The sequence below is a fragment of the Mobula hypostoma genome, chromosome 12 (assembly GCF_963921235.1).
Source record: "Mobula hypostoma chromosome 12, sMobHyp1.1, whole genome shotgun sequence".
Lineage (NCBI taxonomy): Eukaryota > Metazoa > Chordata > Chondrichthyes > Myliobatiformes > Myliobatidae > Mobula > Mobula hypostoma.
Window position 1 is genome coordinate 74,671,446 of NC_086108.1, and position 27,373 is coordinate 74,698,818.

The following is a 27,373-nucleotide window of genomic DNA, read 5'->3' on the forward strand; positions in this document are numbered from 1 at the left end:
TCCAGTTCCACAAGACATTGTTTATACACTTAAAAAAAACCTAAATGACCTCAGTAATGATTTTGTGTGTTTTTGTTAACAGATAATATCAGGAGAATGCTACCGGATCCATTACATGAAGGAACATTCCAAGTCCTTTATCCGCAACCCATATGTAGCTGCTCTGTATAGACAAGTCGGCTGCTTCATCTTTGGCTGTGCTATAAGCCAGTCCTTTACTGACATTGCAAAAGTATCTGTTGGTCGCCTGAGGCCACACTTTTTAGATATTTGCAAACCAGATTTTTCAATGATCAACTGTTCCCTGGGTTACATTGAGAACTTCGAATGCAGAGGGAATGAAAGCAAGGTTCAGGAAGCAAGGTGATTTTTTTTTTGCTTAATAATATATGGAATAGAACCATAATTAATATTATCATGATGCTGCCATAAATGTATTTTCCTGTCTCCCCCTCCCCCACCTAACCCCCACAAAGGGTACAGAGAGTGAAATTGTTCTCTGCTACCAAAGCTAGATCAGCTGATATTGAAATGTCAGTTTTACATCTGTCGGATTGTACTGATGAAGTATGGGGGTGTGAGACCAATTGCCAAACATTTCTTAGATGATACGGTTTAAAAAATGTGCTGTAATTTATGTAAACTTATTGGAACAGTGTTTAAATTTATAATGTAATAAAACTATTGAGTGTATGGAATCTACTGATTATAATTCATGTTCACTGTTACATTGACTAAAATTTGAATTCCTATTAATTTTAAATGAAGTTGTGCAGCTTAATTGTTGAGCAGTGTAAAGTTTTGTGATTGTATTATATTTTTCTCCTGATCGACAAAGCTACCCTCCCATTGCATTTGATTTCTTCTGCATCCTGCGCCTCCTTTCACCCCAATTTTGGTGGCAGTGCATTCAGCTGCCTAGATATTCAATGCAGGAATTTCTTCCACAATCTTCTCAGCTTCATGCCCTTTGTGGCCATCACTTCAACTACATTTTGCTTACCCGCTCCCCTTTATTTTGTACAATTGCAATACCTTTTTATTGACATCGTTACTGGTGTGAAATATGCTGGGAATTTTTTTTGTATTTAGCATTTCCTACAAATTTGTTATAAATATATGCTCCTGTTTTAATCCCTGATTTAATAACTGAGCTTGTTCAAAGAGTAGCTAAATCTGGTGTGAGCAGAGCACAGGCATGCTTCCTATAAATTTTTATCTATTATGTGTAAGGATAGAAGATCACAATGCCTGCAGTGCATATAGGAGAAAATACCATAAGACATAGGAGCAGAATTAGGCCATTTAGCCCATCGAATCTGCTCCGCCATTTCATCGTGGCTGATCCCGGATCTCATTCAACCCCATACATCTGCCCATGTCCCGACCAGTCCCATAAAGCGTTGTGCCTCGGCCTAAGTGTTACACCTGCCCATACACCTCCTCCCTCACCTCCATTCAGGGCCCCAAAAGAGTACTTCCAGATGAGGCAACACGTCACCTGCGAATCTGCCGTCTGTTGTCTGTTGTGTCCGGTGCTCCTGATATGACCTCAAATACTAGGTGAGATCTATCGTAAATTGGGGGACCCCTTTGTCAAGCACCTCTGTGCCATCTACCACAAGTGGAACTTCCTGGTGTCAAAACATTATTATTCTGATTCCCATTCTCGTTTTGACATGTCGGTCCACAGCCTCCTCTTTTGCCACGATGAGGCCACCTTCAGGGTGGAGGAGCAACACCTTGTATTCTGTCTGGTTCGCCTCCAACTGGATGGAATGAATATTGATTTCTTCTGGTTTAAAAAAAATCCCTCCCCCACCCTTTGACTTTTCACCTCACCTAACTATGACTTCCTCCTGGGTCCCCTCCTCCTTCCCTTTCTCCTATGGTCCACTCTTCTCTCCTATCAGATTGCTTCTTCTCCAGTTCTTGTCCTTTCTCACCCACCTGGCTTCACCTTTCACCTTCCAGCTCGCCTCCTTCCCCTCCACCTTTTTATTCTGGCATCTTAACCCTTCCTTCTCAGTCCTGGAAAAAGGTCTTGGCGTGACATAGCAGCTGTTTATTCATTTTCATAAATGCTGCCTGACCTGTTGAGTTCCTCTAACATTTTGTGTGTGTGTTGCTTTGATATTGGGTGGTTGTTTCTTATTGGAGCCACATAAACCTGGGATAGAATCACAGAGTTCCAGACAGTCACGGGTTAAAGGAGGCTATTCAGGCAATCAAGTTTAAACTAACTTAATGAATGAGCAGTTGAGCAGGTCCCAATTCCTCACCCTCCTCCCTTATAACTCACTTTTGTTTCTTTTCTAATATTTATCCAGTTCATTTTTTGAATACTACAGCCAAATCTGCTTCAACACTGACAGGTTCTTCCAGATTGTAAATACTCACTGCTTATTGGAAATTTCTTCTCTTGTCACTTTTGGTTTTTGTACAAAAAAATATCTTATGCCCTCTGGTTGATAAGTCATCTTCCATTGGGAACAATTTCTCTCTTTCTCCTCTGTATAGATACTTAATAATTTTAAATATCACTCTCATATCCCTTAGTATGTTACAGGAGGAATGCTACCAACTTCTCCAGTCTATCCATACAACAAAAATATCTCCCCCATATTATTCTAATAAGTCTTATCTGCATCTGTTCTAAGACACTCAAATCTTTTACGGAGTGATGGCCAAGACCAGACACTGTTCTCCAGATGTGTCCAAGCTAATGATTTATAAAGATTCATCACAGTTTCCTTGCTCTTGTATTCTATGTGGTTGGAAAATAAAGTGGCAAACCTTGTAGGTTTTTTGTAAAGTTGCATTATCAGCCTGCTTGCTACTTCCAATGATTTTCGCATATTCATTCCTGTTCTTCTTGATGACAAAACAATTTTTTCAATTTGTAGCATTGAATTGTATTTGCTCAGTGTCTGTCCATTCTCTTTATTCTCACTTGTATAATTATGTTCTTCACAGTTCAATGTACTTTTCATCACAAATTTGAAAATTGTGTCCAAGTCCACAAGGAAGGTTTATTCCCGTGGGTTTCCAGTTGATGACAAACCAATTTGGTGTCCCTTTATCAAATGCCTTTTGAAAGTCCATAAATACTACATCAACCATATTTTGCTCATCAACCACCTCTGTCATCTCATTAAAAATCTCTATCAGGTCACTCAAGCATATTGTGCCTTTACAAACAATGCTAGTTCTCCTAATCAGTTTACACTTATCTGCACAGTGTTTAATTTTGGTCCTTGAGTATAATTTCTAGGAGTTTTCCCACTACCTAGCTTAGATTGACTGGTCCGATGTTTCAGTGTTTGTGATTTTACCATTTTTTTATGTTATATTTACGAGTTCCAGATGTTGCAACTAAAGACCAATAGCTCCTCAACTTCTATCACTGCTTTCCTCAGCAGCGAAGAATGCTGGAGTCTGGACCAGATAATTTATCCACTACAAATATTTGTAAATGTCAGAGAGCTACCTACCTACTTACTGTGTGTATTGTGGGTTCATTAGTAAGTATTGCTGTATTATAAAGCCATGTTCAAATATTCTTCCATCCATCTAAACACAAGAACAGAATAGAAGTGGGATTAGGCTGCTAGCCCTACAATGTAGTATGATTGTGACTGACCTATGATGGCTTCAACTCCTCTTCTGAGCCAATCCTAATCCTGCAATTACAGATTGATTTATCAATATCACTTACCTACCTATTCCAACATGCCAGAGGCTATTCATTGTTTAAAAAAAAATCTATCTTAATCCTAAGTACTTCTAATTATAAAGCTTCTTCTAGCCTCAGAGGCAGAGACTTCCAGAGATTCAGTACAGGAATTCTCTGCACTTCAGCTGTAAATAACCAGTCCTTTATTTTGTATCTATGTCCACTTTTCATAACTCTCCCACTTGTGGAAACATCTCAACATCTATCTTGTAAAACTCCTTTCAGGTCTTGTATGTTTGAATAAAGTCACACATCATTTTTTTTTTGAACTCCAAACCCAATGTGTCTAACCTCTCTTGTTAGGACAGTCCTCTCACCCCAAGAATTAGCCTGGTGATTCTCCTTTGGACTGTTTCTAATGACACTATTGAACAATTCTTTACAGAGAAACTGATTTTATGTAGACAACTCCTATGGGAATGTGCACTTTTTGCTAACTAACATAAATAGAATGGGATTCTCGCCACATAATTTATACATTGGATAAGTAAAGGTTTTGCTATGTTATTGAGCCCATGTTGCACAAAAGGGCCTGATAATTAAAGAATTCTTTTGGCTTGTTTTGCAGGAAGTCGTTCTTCTCAGGACATGCCTCGTTCTCATTATACACCATGTTATATTTGGCAGTAAGTGACTTAATATTTCATTTGCCATTCTTCAGTCCCTATCAAAGGCTATAAATTTCTTTAAGCATCCATTTTGTTGAGGGTTGAATGTAGTTCAAATCTAGTTTCTTGTTGGTAGCTTCAAGCTTATTTTGATCACAAGTGAATAGCACTGGATGGCTAGAGGTTGCAAACCATCATTGCCACATACTGTTGGCATATTGATAGTGATAAGAGTGTCACAAAATATTTACTACAAATAAGTCATTCTCTTCAATATGTTCACTCGTGCTGGCATTTATGCTTTACATGGCTCTCCTCACAGTTGTTCCAGTGCTTTGCAGTACTGTCAGTAAGATTGGGGTTTGATTCCAGCCCCTGCCTGTAAGGAGTGTGTATTTTCTCACCATGACTGCATGGGTTATGTCTGGCAGCTCCAGTTTCCTCCCATATTCCACGGACATACAGTAAGATTAATGAGTTATGGGAATGGTTATATTAGTGCCAGAAGCATGGTGTCACGTGTGGGCTGCCTAGCACAAACCTTACTGATTTGATTAGATGCAAATGACATGTCTTATTGTATATTTTAATGTACATTTGAAAAAGTAAAGAATTTTTTTTCTTCTTATCTCTTTTTATCTCATCAATTTATCCTCAAATTCCTATTTCTTGTGTTTTTCCTAGGTCTTGCTTTTCTCAAAAGCTTCTAATGAGTTCTAACCTCTGTGCATAAAGACACTTCTAGTGAATCCCTATGGTCATTGCATAAATGGTCTTTGCTTCTGGTCTCACTTGCGCTGGGTGGGCTATCTGCGGTTTGACATTTATCCCAGTAGGACGTGTGTGATTTATTTGGTTCTAATCTGTTCTCACTTCCAACTGAGATGGCAGAGGATGACAAACACTCTTCTGCATCAGTCAGAAAGTAAATGTCAGGCATGACTGGTCCTTCCCATTTCAAGCTCCAGTGTCATATTCTTGCTTTATTTAATTATCTTGTTCCTTGTACGGACCTAGTAAAATCCAGCCGTTCAGGAAGAGCACCTTGCTGTGTTTTGTTCCCTGTAGCACAGCTTCGTAATCACAATGAGTTGAGCTCTATTGTGGTAAAATTTATGTGTTGTAAGATTGAAGCAATAGGTTGGTATGTGTAGTTCAAGTACTGGGATCCTAGATGTACTATTTTTGTACCTGTCAGTGAACAACATAATAACTTTAACAAAACATCCTACAATCTTATTCTCTGGGTTTTAAATGTTATTAGTAACTCGTAAGGGATACAGTAATTTTGAGTATTTAATCATCAGTGAACTGCATAATAAACAGATACTATAGAGATGTAAGATAGACTGCACAGGTCGCAGAGGGAGATGTTGGTTGAGTTCCAGGATAAACACTGTATAAGTTACAGAGGACAAGAATGCATTAGCCACAGAAGGGACTTGTATTGCTGAGGGGAAAGTAAACCAAAAATGAACTTTGAGAAGTTGCTGACAGTTCTGGATTCACAATCTCCTCATAGTTCTCAAATGAAAATCTGTCTCTGGAACTGCATGGCTTGCCATATAAAATGGTGGGGGTGGGAGAACACAGTGAAAAAGGTTCAGGTACATTCAAACTTGTACCAAGTGATCAAAATGGAAAACTTCCTTGAGTAATATTGTGTTTCGCCTGTAGGGTAGGATACCTCATCTGTCCTAATTACTTTGTTTTCCATATCTTTGAGGTTCATTGAGCCTCACTAGGTTTTTACATTCCTCACTGCCTGCGGTGTACATGTTCAGATCTGTCTTTGTATTGCCAGCTCAAAGAATTTCTTTGAGGAATAGCACTCTTTAAATCATTATTCCATGATTCTATATATGTGAACCAGTATACCTGCTGAAAAAGAACCTTAATCTGTTATATTACAACCAGACAAAATTGCCTTGACACTAATTGACCTCAGGAAACATTTCTAACTTTCCTTAGGTCTTCTTGGTTTTTTAAAATTTATTTTGTATTCAACAAAGAGCATTCAAATCCTTAGTTTCATTTTGTCTTTATCTTTAATAATTGACAAACCCAGCACACAATACCATGAATAACCAATTGAACTTAACTGGTTTCTAACTTATCTTTTGTTTGTGGACTCATAAAGCACTACAACACAGAAACAGGTTTCCCGTAAATATTTCTCCTTTCACCTTTAACCTATTTTAGTTATAGCCAGCCTCAGTGGAAGCTTTCTATATCCCTCAGAATTTTGTATACCTCTGTCAAATTTCCCCTCATTTTCCTATGCTCCAGGGAATAATGTCCTAACCTATTCAACCTCTCTCTACAACTCTGGTCCTCAAATCCTGGCTATGTATTTGTAAATTCCTGTACTCTTTCAATTTTATTGATATTTTACCTATAAGAAGGTGACTAAAACTGTATACAGTACCCCAAAATTGGCTTCACCAACATCTCATACAATTTCAACATAACGTTCCAATTCTTATACTCATTGCTATAATTCAAGGCGGCCAATGTGCCAAAAGCACTCTTTGTATCCCATCTACCTGAGATGTCACCTTCAAGGAATTTTGTGTCTGTATTCCTAGATCCCTTTGTTCTACCACTCTCCTCAGCGCCCTACCGTTCTCTGTTTAAATTGTTCCCTGGTTTGTCCCCCCAAAATACAACACCTCACACTTGCCTACCATCTTTCGGTGTATTTTTCTAGTTGGTCCAGATCCTCCTTCAAGCTTTAATAGCATTCCTCACTCTCCACTATGCCCCCAGTTTTGGTGCCATCTGCGAATTAGCTGATCCAGATTGCCACATTATTCAAGATAGCTTAGCCTCTTTTACTGTAAAGAGAATGAAATAATTGTTACTCCAGATCCGATGCAACACAAAAAAACAAACCCCACAAAAGATAAAGAACACAATAGCAGTACTAAAAAAACACACACACATTTTAGCCTTGACTGACAAATAGAACTGCAGGCCACAAATGTACATTATTTATTAGAATGGTATTTGGACTAAGCTGTATCTATATCACAGTCCTCTGAAATTGTCATACTGAAATAAAGTGTCATTAAAATGATTAAACATTCAGTTTCTTTAAATATGTTACAAAATTTCTGTGTGGCATTTTTTTTTGTAACTTGAAATTTCTGAATGAATGTTTTTATTCTTTTATTTAAAATAATCCTTACCACATAAAATTCCCTTAAGGCCAAAAACTGTTAAACAGAATTAGCCATGTACAGTTGTACGCTTAACTGTTTTCCCTTTATGATGTGAGGTTAAAGATTACTGGAATGTTGAAAAAAAGTGCTTGACCCTACCTCCAGATTCAGTTTACTGATGCTGCCCAGATACTGGGCTTCACATGGCTTGATTTATGATGCTTCTCAAATTGGGGTCAGTCTCTTGCCAGTTTAAGAGCAATGACATTGCAATAACTCAAATGCCTTTTCTCATTATAATATGTTCTAATGCATAGTAGCTTGGAGATTTTAAGCAATAGAAGCATTTTTCCAAGACTGTAGCAATAAAATGGTCAATTGTTCTTGAAAAGTGCTTTTTCAACTAATTCCCAGCACAATGCTCTTTGTCTGTGGATTATGCCCCTAATGTTATTAATAACAGAGCAGAGTGAAACTCTGAGTTGTATTGAGAAGCGAATACTGCATGGCATACAGCACTCATCTGACAGGCCTCAAAACAAGAAAAAGATTCTGGGAATATATACAAAGTGCTACTCATGGAGGGGCACAGACTTCTTGGCTGGGAATTGAATTACTTCCGTTGGGATTTGCTTTGATTTAAAAAGGGTTAAATATTGAAATTTAAAGGAAGGCTCCTTTCCTTTAATGTCAATAAATTCTTAAGAATCAAAGTAAGATTACAATGTAGAAATTCATATCAGTTGTATATGCTTACAGGCAATGCAGGAGCAGCTGCAAGTGGCTTCCACTTTATAAACTTGGGTTCATTGAAGTTAGTCAAACTGAATTTCGGAAGCAGCCGATGATATATGATCATTCTGAAATTTTGTAATTTAGCATAATGACCTAGAATGAATTTCAGCTTTACAGTCCCATGGAAATTTTAGTGTACTTATTAGGTAGTGTTAGAATGATGCAGATACTTTGACACAGTGTATAAACCTTTAGTTGCAACTGAGGCCCAGTGCTTCAGAGACTTGCCTTGGGTTTGTAAGGTGGTTAAGGGAGAGGCACAACTAGGAGTCAGACACCAGTTGTATCCATGTGATAGGGTCTATTTGGGGCAATAATGGGAGGCAAACAAGGAGAATGGCCTTTGAGTGTCTGTGGTCGATGGGAATATTTGAAGCTAACAACTGAAGGAGAACAACAGGAATTCTGCAGATGCTGGAAATTCAAGCAACACACATCAAAGTTGCTGGTGAACGCAGCAGGCCAGGCAGCATCTGTAGGAAGAGGTGCAGTCGACATTTCAGGCCGAGACCCTTCGTCGACTGCACCTCTTCCTACAGATGCTGCCTGGCCTGCTGCGTTCACCAGCAACTTTGATGTGTGTTAACTGAAGGAGAAGCTGGAATCTAGAAACCGGGAGGGCACGGGAACTGGCCAAGGATTGCAGGGCTGAGAGTTAGAAAATCAGCAGGATGAGTGGGACAATTTCAAGGTTGTGTGTGGCTACAGATCAAGGAGTTAGCGACAGCCTGGAGATCAGAAGGTTGGCTCAAAGCAACTGATGGGATGTGGGACAAATAGGCCATTTATCATATTGTTTGGGAAATAAATTGATCTCCAATTGCACAATGCTGAAAAATTAGTGTTATAGAATTTAAATTATCGGCATGTTCATTTTAGGCTTTCAAATATTTCACTAAGTTATTGGAAATATGAGCTGTTACAGACTAGTGAGGGCAGCAGGGCCCACTGTAATCTTGATCTATAACATATCCAGTGGTGTAACTCATTGACCAAAGAAAGTGCTTTAAGAATTGTGAAATAAATAGACCAAGAACTGTCAAGTATAAATTCAAAGCCAAATAATCAGGAAAGGAAGGGACTTTTAAAATGTTGTCTAATAATGACTTGCAGCCAAAAGGGTAAACATTTATAATTGTTGAAGTTCTTGGCAAAAAAAAATTGATTGCTTGTCATTATCAATCATCACATAATTTTAGGTGTAATTGGTAGGTCACATCTAATCATTAATATTTAAGGCCATTGAAATGTGTTTGATTTTTTTTTTCTTTTTAAACTACATTGTGCCTATCAAAGTTCAAAATCTCTGTTGTCAAGTACACTGTCTAGCACTGCTTTGGGTGGAGGTCTATCCACAGACCAGTGTAGCTGTAGTTCAAACTACAATATAGATTATAGGAGCAGAGCTATGCCATTTGACCCATCGAGTCTTCTCCGCCATTCAATCATGTCCGATCCTTTTTTTTCCCCTCTCCCTAGTCTTCACCCTGTAACCTTTGATGCCGTGGCCAATCAAGAATCTATCAATCTCCACCTTAAATACGCCCAAAGACCTGCCCTCCATAGCAGCCCGTGGTTACAAATTCACCACCCTCTGGCTAAAGAAATTTTTCCACATCTCTGTTTTAAATAGACGCCCCTCTATCCTGAGGCCCCGATATTACTTCTCCAGCCTTATTTTCTAATGGTTGTATAACCACTCTCATCTCTTACTTTTTATAGACATGAAAAAGCTTTTTCTATCCACCTTGAAATTGTTTGCAGCTTGCTTTCATATTTAATCTTTTCTCTCCTAATGATTTTTTTAGTTGCTTTCTGTAGGTTTTTAAAAAGCTTCCCAATTCTCTATCTTCCTGCTAATTTTTGCTTTGTTGTATGACCTCTCTTTTGCTTTTACATTAGCTTTGATTTTCCATGTCAATCACAGTTGCACTATTTTGCCATTTGAGTATTTCTTTGTTTTTGGAATACACATGTCCTACACCACCTTCATTTTTCTCAGAAACTCATGCCATTGCTGCTCTGTTGTCATTCCTGCCAGCAGTTCTTCCAATTTACTTTGGCCAACTCCTCTGTAATACCACTGTAATTGACTTTACTCCACTGGAATACTGCTACATCAGACTTTACTTTCTCCCTATAATTTCAAGTTGAACTCAGTCATATTGGGATCACTGTCTTCTATGGGTTCCTTTACCTTAAGCTCCCTAATTGCCCCCGGTTCATTACGTAACACCCATTCCAGACTCAATGACAAACTGCTCTAAAAGCCATCTCGTAGCCATTCAACAAATTCACTGTCTTGAGATCCATTACCAAACTGATTTTTCCCAATCTATCTGCATGTTAAAATCTCCCATGACTATCTTAACATTGCCCTTTTGACATCTTTTCTATTTTCCATTGTAATCTGTAGTCCACGTCCCAGATACTGTTTGGAGGCCTGTATATAACTGCTATCAGGGTCCTTTTACCCTTGCAGTTTCTTAACCCACAAAGATTCAACATCTTCTGATCCTATGTCACATCTTTCTAATGATTTGATGCCATTCTTTACCACTACTCTGCCTACCTTCCTATCCCTCCATTACAATGTGAAACCTTGCACGTTCAGCTCCCAACTCCAACCATCCTTCAGCCATGATTCAGTGATAACCACAACATCATATCTGACAATCGGTAATAATGCAACAAGATCATCCACTATATCCATTATATTTCGTAAATTGAGATAGAACACTTTGAGTACTGTATTTGCTACCCTTTTTGATTCTGCATCAAATGTACTGATACTCACCCTGCTGGCTGCAATTTTGTCCAATCATCTGCCTTCCCTTCCTGACAGTCTGATGGCATGCTATCTTTGCTTTTTTACCATCCGTCCTATCCTGTGCCCCTTCACACCAGTTCTTATTCCCCTGCCAAATGAGTTTAAACCTTCCCCAACAGCTCTAACAAACCTGCCTGCAAGAATATTGACCCCCCTCGGATTCGGGTGCAACCCGTCACTTTTGCAGAGGTCATACCTCCCCCAGTGAGATCAGACTCAAATAATCACTTTATAGTTGACCATGGATTCATTGAGTGGAATAGTACTACTCATAATTTTTAATTCAAACAAAATATTAATCAGTGTAAATATTAAAATAAATAATAGTGTTGCAAGCTCTATTTTAACTGAAAGGACCAACGAATACCCTGCCAGCATTGAGGTCTTGTCACTAGAATAGCAACTGTGTGCTGTGCTGTTTTCTGTTTGCTGTTTATCTTGCTGTGCACTACATGCATTTTGAATTATATCTCATGAACATATTTATGGTAACGTTTTGTTTTATATGCTGTGTGTGATATGTTGTGGGTACACCGTGCTCTAGAGTAATGCTCTTTTGTTTGTTTATATGTAGTCAGATGACACCTCCCTTAAAGTCTTTGATATTGTTTGCTTCTGAAGAGTTCCTTGGTAACCTATTCCATCTATCTTAACTCCTGCATAAACAAAATTCTTTCTTTTAACTTGGTAAATTTTAATAAATCTAAAGGTCTGAATTATAAACGTCAAAGACTAAAAGCATTAGAACCAGTGTCTGGAATTAATTTATGTGGTGTGACTTCAGGGTGATTCTCTCATACCCACACATTATTAGAATAAGAATCATGAAATGTTTTGAAAATAATTTACTGTGTAATTAAAGCCCCAGTGGTTTTGATCCTTTGTATTACACTTAGTGACGCCAAATAGCTCTAGTCTCCAGTGAATACTTTACATGGTTTGGCACATGTACAACAGTTGCTGTTTATTAGGCCTTGAGCATTTGTTTGAACTTTGCTCTCTATTTACAGGAGATACCATCAGCTACCACATTTTGTGTACATTGCCCTACATGTGGAAGCATTCTCATATTGGCCAACAGCAAGTCCGCAGTTTTCCTTGATAGCGATGATGAAAAATGATCTGTTTCACAGCCCTTAATGTGTTATAAGGTTTCTCACATTATCCTTCAGTGGTGTTTTATATGCAAATGTCTTTTACTCTTGATCTTGGCTCTATACAATCATTTTGTTTTAGCACTTGTATTGATCAATTGAATTTATGTTTCCATTATTTTCTATGCGTATCCTATTTGAAAGCACACTACCAATCAGAATAACAATGCTCACCATTAGGCAGGACTTACACAAACAAGCATTTTTTGCTGTACCCTGTTTATTACACGTTTTGCAAATTCAAGTCAACTCTGATTCCCTCTGGCCCCTTGGTATCATGTTCTGCTAAATCTGCACCATGAACTGAAACAGGCCTTGGCCAGCAGTTCCATTTTATGATGATGGATTAACAGAAAGAAAGAACTTGCACTTAAATAATGCACTTTACAGCCTCAGGATGTCTCAGCTCTTCTCTGTCAAAGGGGTACGTTTTCATTGTGATCACTTTTGTAATATAGGCAAACACAGAAGTTAATACATAACAGACTTGCACAAATAACGTGAGATAAATTATCCAAAAATTTGTTTTAATGATATGGGATAAGGAATAAATATTGGTTTGCACGCCTGGAGATATCTCTACTCGTCTTCAAATGGTATCAGGGTACTTCTTCCATCTGCCTACGAGGCAGCCAAATGCTTGAATTAATATCTCATGCAAAATTTTGGGATATCTAATACTGAAGAATTTTGCCAATACTACAGGGAAGTGTCAGCCGATTTTATGTGATAAATCTCTGGAATTAGATGCAACAGATCACATAAATACAATTTTGAAATAAAAACATACTGATGAAAGATTAACTGAATATAATCATGTTAGCATTAGCTGCTTGCTTCCAATAGTCGGTGCAAAATTTATGGTACAGGCATAATCACAATTAACTGTTTATTTAATCTCTTCAAGGTAGATAAATTACTGGTCAGAATTATAAACAGATTTTAAAAAAAGCTTTGGAATTTCTTCCAACAACCAACAACCAACAACCAGAGTGTTAGCTTACAATTGTGTGCCTGTGAATGTTATTTTCAATTCTAGTCACAACTTCTTGCTCAATTAATATTCAAGTTTAAACCGGTAAATAGCAAGGAACATGTATGCCACAAAAGTGCCAGTCAATAGCTATTTCAACAAGCAAGAATTTAACTACTTCTCTATACATTCAAGATTGTTGAATGTAATTTCCAGTGTACAAGTGTAAATGAGAATGAAATAATTGCTACAGCAAATCCAAAGCAGCAATTCAATGCAGGGGTGGGGTGGGGGGAGGATGTAGTTGGGTGGGTTAGTGGGTGGACGTGTTGATCAGTCTTACTGCTTGGGGTAAGTAACTGTTTTAGAGTCTGGTGGTCCTCGTGTGGATACTACATAACTTCCTCCCTAATGGGAGTGTGGCAAACAATCCATGCGCTGGGTGGGTGCGATCCTTCATGATATTGCTGGTCTTTTTAAGGCATCTTTCTGTATATATGTCCTTGGTGGTGGGTAGGCTGGTGCCAGTGATGCGTTGGGCAGTTTTGTCTACCTGTTGTACAGCTTGCCTGTCCACTGCAGTGCGGTTTCTGTTCCATGCAGTGATGCAGCATGTTAGGATGCTCTTTTCTCTGGAATGTCATGAGTATTGATGTGCATAGTCCAGCTCTTTTTAGCCTCCTTAGAAAGAGGAGACTTTTGGTGAACTTTCTGAATTGTGTAGGGTGCATTCTGGGACCATGAAAGATTGTGTGATATGTGCACTCCCAGGAGTTTAAAAATGCTCGCAACTTCCACTGCTGTGCTGCTGATATAAAGATCATTTGAGTGGTGCAGGTTTTCCTGAAGTCAATAACCTTTGTCTGGTTGACACTGAGGAAGAGAGTGCCTGCCTGGCATCAGGCTGCGTACTTTTCTACCACCTCTCTGTAGGCTGTCTCATCGCTGTTGGTGATGAACCCCACTACTGTCATGCCATGGGCGTACTTGACGATGTGATTACTTTGGTGTTTGGTCAAGTAGGCATGTGTACAGCAGTGGGCTCAGCAGACAGCCCTCAGGGGCACCCATGTTGAGGATGATGGGGAGGGAGGAGTGGTTGTGTAGCCAGACTATCTGAGGTTCGTTGGTCAGGATGCAGTTGTGTAGGGTGTATTTAAACTGAGGTAGGAGTTTGTTCACCAAGATCTGTGGGACAATAGTGTTGAATGCTGAAACAAAATCCTGAAACAACACTTTGACATAAGTGTCTGTTTTTTTCAGGTGTGCATGACAAATGCTGTGTCATTTGTTGTAGAGCAGTTCTGTCTGCCATTTATTTTTGTTTGCTTTAACAAACTTTTATGGAAAATATTTCTGTAAAATGTGGAGAAACTTGATTCATTCATGAATGCATGATATTAAAGTAATCTCTTGGTGATAAAGAGATGTGTGGTTATTTTTCAACTAAGAACAAGGGACATTTCTATTCTACTGAACTCTTGTGTGCTAATTTATTAAACCTCTGTACTTTTTATACCAAATTAAGAAAGTTTATTTAATTTGGGCTTGAGGGAAAGTAGCTGAGTGAGGAGAAGGTGGGAAATGTTTTCCCTGCCTTAGAGACAAAACATATGAGACTGCAGTAATTCGTTCATGGATACATCACTAGGGATGTTAGAAAACCATGTCTTTATTCTGGTGTGGCTTTTTCAGAGCTTTAGTCAGTATGTAGGTTTTGGCTGAATCAAATAATGATTGTGAGATATTGGTAGTTTGTTTTCATTTAGTCTCTGTGTGTTCTGTTGCACAGTGTCACTGTTGATTATAAATTGCTTATTAAAAATAATTCATTAGTTTTGTAGAGCAATATTGAGTCTTGGAGTTGGGAGGATCGTATAAATGTAAACTTAATTATTCAGGAGTTAATAATATTGCCGTGACTTTTTTTGTTCACCTCGACATTTTAACGTACAGTGTCTCTTTATCTTGGCTGCTTGGAGTTCGAAAGCGGATAAAAACAAATCTTTTCAGTACGCACTTGGAGCAAGCAGTTTAGTGTGGCAGAACACATCCCATTCTCTTGTGCACTTAACCATACTCTGAAAATTCCAGCCCATTCCTAACATTGATGATGTTACAGACTATCAGCATTATTGTTACTTTATTGAACAAGATAATCTTTCAATGCTGAAAACTTGTCTGAATGAAAGCTGTTTTAAATTGTGACAAGTGTTCTCCTAAACTATTTTAAATAACTCAGAATTGAATAAACAATTTTCATTATGCATTTTTTTTGCCAAACATAAAGTAGGTTGGTGAGCTTAGCTTTAGCTTTGTTGCTCAATTGTGCTGGTAAGTAATAAGTTTCACAATGACAATGATTAATTTTCTAAGATGCAAATCTCAATAAATAATTTATGGAGATACTTTTATCAGATGTAACCCCCAGTGGCTTATGATTTTAACATATTTCTCATGAATTATATCTACATTTATATTATGAACGTACAAAACAAAACCTAAAAGAAAGCTCAGAGTTACATAAAAATGTTTAACGTTTAGAATAATCTTCTCAGAAGTGTTGGAGATTAATTAACATATTAAATAGCATAAATATGTGGTTGTAGGTTATTTTGAATTTATTGCTGTTGGTGGTTAGGAATTGAAGAAAAAGTTAATGATTAAATAACATGACCAAAAACAGCTTTCACTAATATCATAAGCACAACCTAATTCTGAGTGCTAGTCTGTGACATAAACCTTTCTCCTTGCATTTCCATACAGAGAATTCTTGGATGCAATCCTCCATGAATACCAAGAGGAAATCTGTTTAAAAAGAATTTTACATTAGCTTAAACCAGAGAGAAATTGCTCAATTGATTTAGTTCTGTAAATATATTGATCTCTGTCTTTGCACTGTACTGCTGTCACAAAACAGCAAATTTCATGTCACGTGTCAGTGATAATAAATCGGAGCAACACACATCAAAGTTGCTGGTGAACGCAGCAGGCCAGGCAGCATCTATAGGAAGAGGCGCAGTCGACGTTTCAGGCCGAGACCCTTCGTCAGGACTAACTGAAGGAAGAGTGAGTAAGGGATTTGAAAGTGGGAGGGGGAGGGGGAGGGGGAGATGCAAAATGATAGGAGAAGACAGGAGGGGGAGGGATAGAGCCGAGAGCTGGACAGGTGATAGGCAAAAGGGGATACGAGAGGATCATGGGACAGGAGGTCCGGGAAGAAAGACGGGGGAGGGGGGTGACCCAGAGGATGGGCAAGAGGTATATTCAGAGGGACAGAGGGAGAAAAAGGAGAGTGAGAGAAAGAATGTGTGCATAAAAATGAGTAACAGCTGGGGTACAAGGGGGAGGTGGGGCCTAGCGGAAGTTAGAGAAGTCAATGTTCATGCCATCAGGTTGGATGCTACCCAGACGGAATATAAGGTGTTGTTCCTCCAGATGTGGAATTAAAATGTGTGGCCACTGGGAGATCCTGCTTTCTCTGGCGGACAGAGCGTAGATGTTCAGCAAAGCGGTCTCCCAGTCTGCGTCGGGTCTCACCAATATATAAAAGGCCACATCGGGAGCACCGGACGCAGTATATCACCCCAGTCGACTCACAGGTGGAGTGATGCCTCACCTGGAAGGACTGTTTGGGGCCCTGAATGGTGGTAAGGGAGGAAGTGTAAGGGCATGTGTAGCACTTGTTCCGCTTACACGGATAAGTGCCAGGAGGGAGATCAGTGGGGAGGGATGGGGGGGACGAATGGACAAGGGAGTTGTGTAGGGAGCGATCCCTGCGGAATGCAGAGAGAGGGGGGGAGGGAAAGATGTGCTTAGTGGTGGGATCCTGTTGGAGGTGGCGGAAGTTACGGAGAATAATATGTTGGACCCGGAGGCTGGTGGGGTGGTAGGTGAGGACCAGGGGAACCCTATTCCTAGTGGGGTGGTGGGAGGATGGAGTGAGAGCAGATGTAGGTGAAATGGGGGAGATGTGTTTAAGAGCAGAGTTGATAGTGGAGGAAGGGAAGCCCCTTTCTTTAAAAAATGAAGACATCTCCCTCGTCCTAGAATGAAAAGCCTCATCCTGAGAGCAGATGCGGTGGAGACGGAGGAATTGCGAGAAGGGGATGGCATTTTTGCAAGAGACAGGGTGAGAAGAGGAATAGTCCAGATAGCTGTGAGAGTCAGTAGGCTTATAGTAGACATCAGTGGATAAGCTGTCTCCAGAGACAGAGACAGAAAGATCTAGAAAGGGGAGGGAGGTGTCGGAAATGGACCAGGTAAACTTGAGGGCAGGGTGAAAGTCTCGGCCTGAAACGTCGACTGCGCCTCTTCCTATAGATGCTGCCTGGCCTGCTGCGTTCACCAGCAACTTTGATGTGTGTTGCTTGAATTTCCAGCATCTGCAGAATTCCTGTTGTTTGATAATAAATCGGATTCTGGTTCAAAAGGTGGACAGTTTCCATTATATGTAGCTGGTGATGAGAGAGACCAAAGGATCAAGGCACTACAGCCAATCGCCAGTAACAGCATGTATCCCCCATGCCACCCACGAAGCACCCTGAATCCCACATCTGAGTGCTGAGTGGCTAAGCTGCTCATCCTGGTTTGCTTAACTCCAGATCTCATTATCAACCTCTCCACACCATATCTCATTGTCAACCTTTCCACACCAAGCTGTTGGTAATTCATGGCTACAAAAGTGCAGTGGAGGACATAAATGTGGGCCAGGGTTCCTGGACCTAGGTTCCCTTCTCAGCAGTTGGAACAGGAAGCAGGACGAGGGACTTGTATCAGTTCATGGCATTGTACTGGCCACAGCAGGGGCTTGTGCCATGTTTTAGCACACTATATCCCAAAACAAAATTCTGTTTTGGCCCCTTTTGGCGTGTATTCCATTAATGATCTTAATCCTGTGAGTGTATTATTTGTCCTGTACAAAGTGTCAGTTCAAGTCACCAGGCCTTGGATGAAGTCTTTCCCAGCTACAAAGAGAGAAAGTGGCAGAGACTCTGACATCTGTGGCTATAAGGCCTCTGCTAAGGGATTGGAACACTGCTGCTGATCATCATTGTCTAAAAAGAGAGGCAAGAATAAACTGAACTATTACAGATGGTTAATTAAACTTCTGTGGTGGGCAGAATAAACACTCCTGTAAGGAGGACACAGATAAATCCCAGTCAGTTGGCATGTATTTCTTAAGGAAAGATTATTTCTAGCTAACTTGATTGAAATAACAAGGAGGATTAATGAAGGCAGTGCATTTAATGTGTATGTAGACTTTGGCGAGGCTTTTTGGCAAAATTCCACTAGGCAAACTGATTAGAATTGCACTAATTCAGGTAAATACATTTCTTTCAGAGCTTAAAGGCAGTGTGAGTGAGCAATTCTGCTGAATAATTCAATTTTCTGTTGTTTTCAGATCTCCAGCACTTTCAGTTTATCGGTTTTAATTTTGAATAATTAGAATACCTTGATCTGGCAATTCCACAAAGCACAGATTTTATGCCTACACAGTAATGTTCATAGATTTACTGTAGTTGTGAAATAGTTATTACAGGTAATTAACAGCTACAGTGGAGCTGATCCAAACTCCTGGATGCCGATCAAAAATAGATTATTTCTTTTTCCTGCCATTTGAATGATATGTTGGCACTTTTACTTAAAAGTGAAAGAGCAAGGGATTTTATCAGGAGACTTAATATGTAAAAGATATTTAGACCATTTAGCTATCACCATGATGCCTTTATGGGAGATTTTTAACTTGATGGTTTCGGTTCAGGAAGCACCTGTGGAGGGAGAAGGTTAATTGATCAGATTGATAAGTTATTATTAGTTGCCTGATGAAAGATCATCAACCTGAAATGTTAACATTTCCACACGTGCAGCTTGACTGGCTGAGTATTTTGTATTTTTATTTCCTACTTTCAGTACTTGGATTTTTTTTTTACTTTGTTTCCATGTGTCTATCTTTTGTTGGACAATTGTGTCCAGCTCACTTGGTTACTGAATTTATATTCAGTGGCCAGTTTATTAGGTACAGGAGTGGAACCCAGTGTGGTCTTCTGCTGCTGTTTCCCATCCACTTCAAATCTTGATACGTCTTGCATTTAGAGATTCTCTTCTGCACATCATGGTTGTAATATACGGTCATTTGCCTTCCTATCAGCTTGAACCAGTTTGGCCATTCTCCTCTGACCCCTCTCATTAATGAGGCCTTTTCTCCCACCAAACAGCTGCTCACTGGATGTTTTTTTGTACCATTCTCTGTAAACTCTAGAGGCTGCTATATGTGAAAATCCCAGGAGATCAGCAGTTTTTGAGATGCTCAAACCACCCTGTCTGGCATTCCAAGGTCAAAGTCACTTGAATCACAGTTCTTCCCCATTCTGATGTTTGGTCTGAAGAACAACTGAACCTCTTGACCATGTCTGCATATTTTTAGGCATTGAGTTGCTGCCACATGATTTGCTGATTAGATATTTGCATAAACAAGGTGTACAAGTGGCTGCTGGGTGTATGTTGGTCTTAAACAGCAGTACAAAGTTAGTGATATAAGCTAGTGGGTGGCTTATCAATCTGCCATAGTTTCTATTTCTATTGAAGTTATTGGATGAGATTATAAGTAACCAGCTGATTCATTCTGTCTGTTTTGTGTTGCTGTCCAAGGTTAATTTCATTTCTATTGTATCTTTAGTTGATATTTTAACATGCAAGAAAGTAAGTAATATTCAAACAATTACACCAATTAGATCTAGTTTCAGGGTAATAGCTGAATGAGACCTGCTTTAGAGCAGCCTGAATAACTTTCCGCAGTGGCTTCGTACTTAGACTTTTTATTTAATAAACTTTTCTCCCCAACTTAGCCATCCTTATGAATTATCTGGACATGAAAGTTATTTTTTTTAGTCATTTTAATACCAAAACGTGTTTTAAATCATAATTAGATCATTAATGGCCAATGGTATATGTAATGTATGGATATATTTCTTTTAAATAGACCTATTTAACCAATAGACCAAATTTAACCAATTTCCCCCAGGATCAATAAAGTATGACTATGACCATGGCTCTGACTCTGACTATGACTATGACTAAAGCAATTGATCCTCCCCTTAGCACTGTTGTCTGCACATGTGCTGTTGTCTACGCATGCACATTGCTTCTCTGTCTCTGTGTGTCTCTCTGTCTCGTGAATTCACCAGTTAAAGCCGTCAACTGCGTGGGTGCTTTTATTTAATTGATATGAACTTGCGTACAGACACAATACTGTTCTTGGAATTCGTTCTTAATTTTTGGGGATATTACCCAATTTGAAATAATTAATGGGTCCAAATGATTGATTTAAAAGCAAAAAAGCAATTAAATTACTCTTTTAAGATAGTAGCTGTTGAATTTCTGTGACTCTCTGTAGCTTGTCCATTGAAACTTGAATGAAGGAACCTACAAGGTACTGTAATGGTGCCCATAATTGCATGCAGTTTCATAAATTTAGCCTTTAAACCACTGAAGTATAAAAGAAACAAGCTACAGCACAGCAATATTCCTGTCAAGAACAAAAGCTGTCTGGCATTCTGAAAAGCATAGATTTGGCTAATTCTGTGGTTTATGTTCTGCTTAAACGGCTGATGACAGCCGTAGTTCTATGTAACAAGGGTCCTTAGGGGAAACATTTACTTTGGTGGCACAGATGTTAGATTGTATTTTCTAAAAATAAGACTACCATAATGTAGTATGATCTTCAGTTATTTTGCCATCAATAATCTCACATACTTAATCCACTTCCAATCTCTTCCACCTACAGTCTGCTTCCAAGATATTTCACCATCCTGATTCTACTGCTGATGCAGGTTTCAAGATCATTTAATGTCATTTCCTGTACACAAGTGTAAAAGAGAACAAAATCATTGTTACTCCAGCTCTAATGCAGCACAAAAAAACCCCACAAAAGATTAAAAAAACACAATAACTATAAATACATAAGATAGCTTATATACATAGACTGATTGTATACAGGAGTGCCTGTACATCAGGTGACTGACAGGAAAGTAGTGGTTGCTGGGGATGTGGAAGGGTGTGTTAGTGGATGGAGATGTTGATCAGCCTTACTGCTTGAGGAAGTAACTGTCTTTGAGTCTTGTGGTTCTGTTGTGGATGCTACACAGCCTCTTTCCTGATGGGAGTGGGAGAAACAGTCCATGAGCTGGGTGGGTGGGATCCTAGATGATGTTAGCCACCCTTTTCCAGCACCTTTCTGTATCCTTGATGCCAGGTAGGCTGCTGTTGGAGATTCATTCCGTAGTTTTGGCTACCCGTTGTAGACCTTTCCTGGTTGCTGCAGTGCAGTTTCCGTACTGTGCAGTGATGCAGCTTGTGGGGATGCTCTCTACTGCACATCTGTAGAGTGACATGAATATGGATGTGTAAAGTCCGGCTCTCTTCAGCCTCCTCAGAAAGCAGAGGCATTGGTGAGCTTTCCTGACTGTGGCTGATATCTTCCCGAGTCATGAGAGGTTGTGTGACACAAGAGGTACTGCAGATGTTGGAAAACTATAGTAATACACACGATGTGCTGGAGGAGCTCAGCAGGTCAGGCAGCATCTAGGGATGGGAAGAAACAGTTGACATTCCAGGCCAAGACCCTTCATCAGGACTCTGTGAGAAATGTGCACTCCCAGGAGTTTGAAACTGCTGTGCTGCTGATGTTAAGGGCTGTGTGAGTGTTACAAGTTCTCCTGAAGTCTATAACCATCTCCTTTGTCTTGCCAACATTGAGAAAGAGATTATTTGCTTGTTACCAGGCCTTGAGCTCTCCACATCTTCTCTGTAGGCTGTGGATTGTTGCTGGTGATGAGACCCATCACTGTCGTGTCATTAGACAATGTTATTAGCTGTGCAGTCATGTGTGAGCAAAGTGTACTGAAATGGGCTCAGCACACAGCCTTGGGGGTGGGGGGCATCTGTGTTGAGGATGAAGGGGAGGGGAGAACAGTTGAGCAACCTGATTTCATTCTTTCAAATGGTTTTGTTTTCCTGTGGATTTATAATTACTGCTAGTTTACTTCAAAGCTCGAGTCATGGACTTGCAATTGTTTATGTTAGTTGTGTTGGAGATGGCAAAGATTGCGGAGGAGATGTTGTTGCCAATCTGAGCTGACTCCGAAACGGTAGGGCACTAAGGAATGTTGGTGAACAGAAAGGCCCAAGTTCATTGTTAACTGAAAGAGGAAACACAGGTGGTGAAATAAGAATAAGACTGCACTGCACATGCCTTCATACATTGGGTCATAGAATTTATAAGAGTTATACTGCAACTTTACAAAACCCTGGTCAGGCCACCCTAGGTGTTGTGGTTACTGCAATATAACAAGGATGTGATTGCTCTGGAGATAGTGCAGAATGTTGGCTGAACTGGAGGACTTTAGTTATAGGGAGAGAATAAGTAGAGCTTGTTTTTCCATGGATGCAAGGAGACTGAGGAGTGGCCTGATAGAAGTATATAAGATTTTGAGAGGCATAGATGGGATAGATATCAAAATCTTTTTCCCTTGGTAGGGGGTATCAAAAACAAGAGGACATAGATTAAAGTGAGAATAAGGAGTTTTGAAGAGGATATGAAGGGTAAGTTTTTTTTTAAAAAGGGGATAATTGCTACCTAGAACCCCCTGCTAGAGGAGTTGCAGGAATCGGATACAATTACAGTGTTTCAGAGGCATTTAAATAGGCAAGGCATATTTGCCCACGTTAAGTACACATTTCTATTATGGACAAATGGGTTTCATAGAGATGACTGGCATGGTTCTAGTGGGCCAAAGGGCCTGTTTCAGTTTGTATGACCATGATATTATTTTGGCCATTCAAAGTTTATGAATAGATTTCCTCAAATAGTTACAAATTGTTGGTATACTTGATATTTACTTTTTCCCAATGCGAATAAGGTAAATCCTCCATGGTCAAAAAATGCAAGTAATTTGAAGGCTGAAATCAAAATAAAAAATGCTGAAGGTAGGTGGCTGATCAATTTACACCTGTGAAGATACCAGCCCATCAAACTTTCAGTACAAAACTCTCTTCCTGCTCTGTGGAAGAACCTGATAATTGGATAAAAAGTCAACAGTAGTCTTGTCTTCTTCATTCACATATTATCCTCTAGTGATGATGTGCAGAAGCCCAAGGTTAGCTTTCTCATGTATAATCTGAAAACAGTTTACTGAGTAGCCAGTTAGTAGTTTTTCTGTCATCACTAGTATTATAATAGGTTTGAGTGGTCTAATAATGAGAAAATTACTAGGTTCTTTTCCAGCATACTGAGAAATTCTGCTCTACTCAACATTAATATTTGAAATAAAATCACAGTAGACTCATTTAAACTTTAACAAATAAACAAATAAAAATGAATATAATCTGATATTTAAAAAAACTTGCATATACAGTATTTGAAAATTGAAATAACAGCTGTTCTATCCATAAGTGTAAAGAATAAGGGTGGATTCATGTATCAGGGAGAACACCTTTCTTTAGAGTTGTACTAAATCTAGATGATTAGGTGAAAATACATTAGTGGTACAATCCCATAAATGGAAAGAATATATCAAGCTGTGAGTTTAATGTAAACAATTTTCTCTGCTAACACAATTGACCTAAAATAACAGAGCCACGTGTACATAGTATATTAAATACAACTCACAAATAGAATTCTTTCAATTCTTCTACTTAATGTATGATAATAACTGTGGGTTTGTCATTTGTGTTGGAGTTTTACCTCCACAGCTCTATGGTTTAACAGCTGTTGAATGTAAACAGCCAAAGATGGCACAATTAAGTCAGATTGAGCCAGGGGCATAAATTTTGATTAAGCTCTTGCTTGCTCTTTAACCATGTGAATGCTGAACTACTTTTGTTAAACTTTGTGGAAAATTTATTGAATCATTTGTACCAAAAGGAGAGTTTTATGTTAAAAATATTTATGGAAAGACATTTCATCTTTTACTACGATAAATTTTCTTACTGTAAGTTACACCAAAGATTTTCTTAATTCTTTATCTCATATGTTGCAACCATCTTCACCAGGTCTGCAGGTGGCCCAATCAATTAAATGTTGCTCCCCGGGTAAGCCATTGAAAAAAATGTACTGATATTTAAGTTTTTGTTCGGCTTTAAGTGCAATCCTTAAAACGAGGAGCTGAAGTGAGCTGTAAGAGGTAGTGGTACAGGCAGATATAATTACAACTTCCACATTTGCACAGATATTTGAAGAGTAGAGTGATTATGGGCCTAACGTGTGCAAGTGGGAGTAGTGTAGATGAGCTTTGTCAGCAGTCCCCAACCACCTGGCCGCGGACCGGTACCAAGCCGCAAAGCATGTGCTACCGGGCCGTGAGGAAACGATATGAGTCAGCTGCACCTTTCCTCATTCCCTGTCACGCACTGTTGAACTTGAACATAGGGTTGCCAACTGTCCCGTATTTGCCAGGACATCCCGTATATTGGGCTAAATTGGTTTGTCCCGTATTTCCCCCTCTAAGGTAGAATGTTCCTATGAAGCCTTTCGTGCCGAATTGGCGTAAAGCGAAGAAGCAATTACCGTTAATTTATATGGGAAAAATTTTTGAGCGTTCTCAGAACCAAAAAATAACCTAACAAATCATACCAAATAACACATAAAACTGAAAATAAATAACACTAACATATAGTAAAAGCAGGAATGATATGATAACTACACAGCCTATATAAAGTAGAAATAATGTATGTACAGTATAGTCAGGAAGATGAAGGCAAAACCAATTTGCAGGGAAAAAAAATCGGCACGTACGCGCATCACGTCACGCATGTGCACATCACATGTGCACACAGGTGACTGCACAAGGCTTCATGGTCATGGTAGTCTTTCCTGGGGTAAAGTGTCCCGGGATTTGACTGCTACTTTTGTCCCTTATTTGGGAGTGAGAAAGTTGGCAGCACTAACTGTAAAAGACATGTTGAGATGAGTTTAATCCTACTTGAGCACCCCCCCCCCCACCCCCAGTCGGCCGGTCTGCAAGAATATTGTCATTATTAAACGGGTCCGTAGTGCAAAAAAAGGTTGGGGACCCCTGGGCTATGTGGTTGACATGGACACTGTGGGCTGATGGGCCTTTCTGTACCATTCCATGGCACTATGATTACAAATTATAAGAACATAAATTTCAGATTGTGGCAAATGTATTTATTGTGGCAATGGATGGTAATATAGTTAGATCTCATAGCTCTACCTTTGGTGTAAGCTGTTTACAGACTGATCTGACTGTGAACACAGATTGATATTTACCTGGGTTGATAGGCCCCTCATATAATTACTGATAATCTAATCATGCTTTCCAGGTGTGTATTTTATTTGTTGAAAATACATAGTATTAAAAAATCCTTCAGTGAAGTCTTCATTTGAACTTCATACATTCATCTCTGTAGACATAAATTGAATTTAATATGATTCAAGCTCCTTTAACGTTCCAGAACAGGTCTAGACAGATTTGTGACCGTTTTGCCAGAGCCCACACCTACACAAACAACTTATGAAAGTGATGGTTTTCCCAAAATCAATTGTCTTAAAGAAATCCATTCAATGTTGCTGTAAGACTTACATTCTGGAAATAGGGAGTATTATAAAAATTAACCTTATCGCGAGCATTCTAGTGCTGGCAGTTTTTATATTGTTACTGTTTAATTTGGAGTTTTGCTCTGAATTGTTCACTGGAGTTTAGCAGTTCCTTTGTACCTATGACAGAATATGAACAATATTGTCCATTAATTTATCCACAGGATACAAAAACTTGATTGAAAAATGTAAATTCTGGGAGCTGGTTTATTGCATTGCTGATTGCTTGCAATCTGATTGGCATTAATATCAAAACAGCTTGAGGCAATGGATTTGTATTCTGAATCTAATTAGGCTTTCTCTTCTAATCTCTAAGAGTCTAGGATTAAATTCAGTGATCTGGAATATATATGAACCTTTTCTTTTGTCACTTTAATCTAGTGGTTATTTGAGCGTACAGCTCTCAAATTACAGTTGGTAGTTTGAATGCCCTTTGAACTTTCCTATCACATCTGATTGGAGGGTTTCAATTTATCTGACAAAGTGTAAGCAACTAGGGAGTAATTTTTGCTCTTAAATCTGAATCCCTTCAAGTTTGTATGTCATTTCGCAAGAGGTTCTAGAGTGATAGAGTAAGAAAGCAGTGAAATGGGCCCTTTGGCCCACCATGTCTGCACTGACCGCTTGCACTTTACAATTGTCAGCTGACGTACCACTCAGCATACCTCTGGCATATGGGAGGAAATGAGTGACCTTTACATAATTCCACCTGGGCAGCTGCCTAGCTCAAGTTCTGAGGGTCCTGTGTATTTATGACTAAAATTTTCGGACAAAAATATTCAAGTCAAGTGCCTGATATTTTATGATGGTTTAGTTCAAATAATTCATTTCCTTCCTCTTTACTGGAATCTATAATTTTTTTTTAGCATATTTGAGTTTATCTTTAAGGCCTTGAAATGAACGGCAGTAATAGTTGCAAAACTCCTGCGGTTACATTTTCTAAGACTTGCACTGCCTCTCCAGCGTTAATGATGGCTTTGTGAGTTAAACTTTCAATTTCATGCATAATGAAACCTAAAGAACAAATATGGCATGACTGTTATGTTTCAATCAGGTTCCAGCAGGAGGTATTGAGATTTTCAGGAACTTACAGCACAACTTGCCAGCAGTAATGTGCAGGGCATAGAGTTTAACAAAATTTCAGGTCAATATTTTCAATCAATTCCAGAATTTTATTACTCACTAAATACTTACTTTTGTATACTTTTTTATGGAGCAAAGTATTGCTGTGGTTTGAAAGTTATGAGGGAGAGTTGTACGAAAAATATTAGTTGCACTCGGGTTTTATTGAAGTTAAAATACGTTAGTGAGTTACATTTAACTTTGATCGAAACCTCCTGGCTTGCAGCCCAGGACCAGTTCTAAATCATGTGGTGAAAGTTTTCATAATGGAATAGGATGGGACTGAATAACTCAGCATTGTTCTTAGTAAACCAGCTGTTTCAAGTTCAATGGGTGCAAACCAACCTGGGTTGCTGTGGATTATGTATACTGAGC

At 39.1% G+C, this 27,373-nt stretch overlaps 1 protein-coding gene across 1 annotated transcript in view; it reads left to right on the forward strand.

The window, feature by feature from the left end:
• Positions 1-27,373, forward strand: part of plpp3 (phospholipid phosphatase 3) — a 141,429-nt gene that overhangs the window by 89,857 nt on the left and 24,199 nt on the right. Inside the window, exons 3-4 of the mRNA XM_063064419.1 lie at positions 83-363; positions 4,305-4,362. Coding sequence (XP_062920489.1) covers positions 83-363; positions 4,305-4,362 — 339 coding nt within the window. The remainder of the gene's footprint in view (positions 1-82; positions 364-4,304; positions 4,363-27,373) is intronic.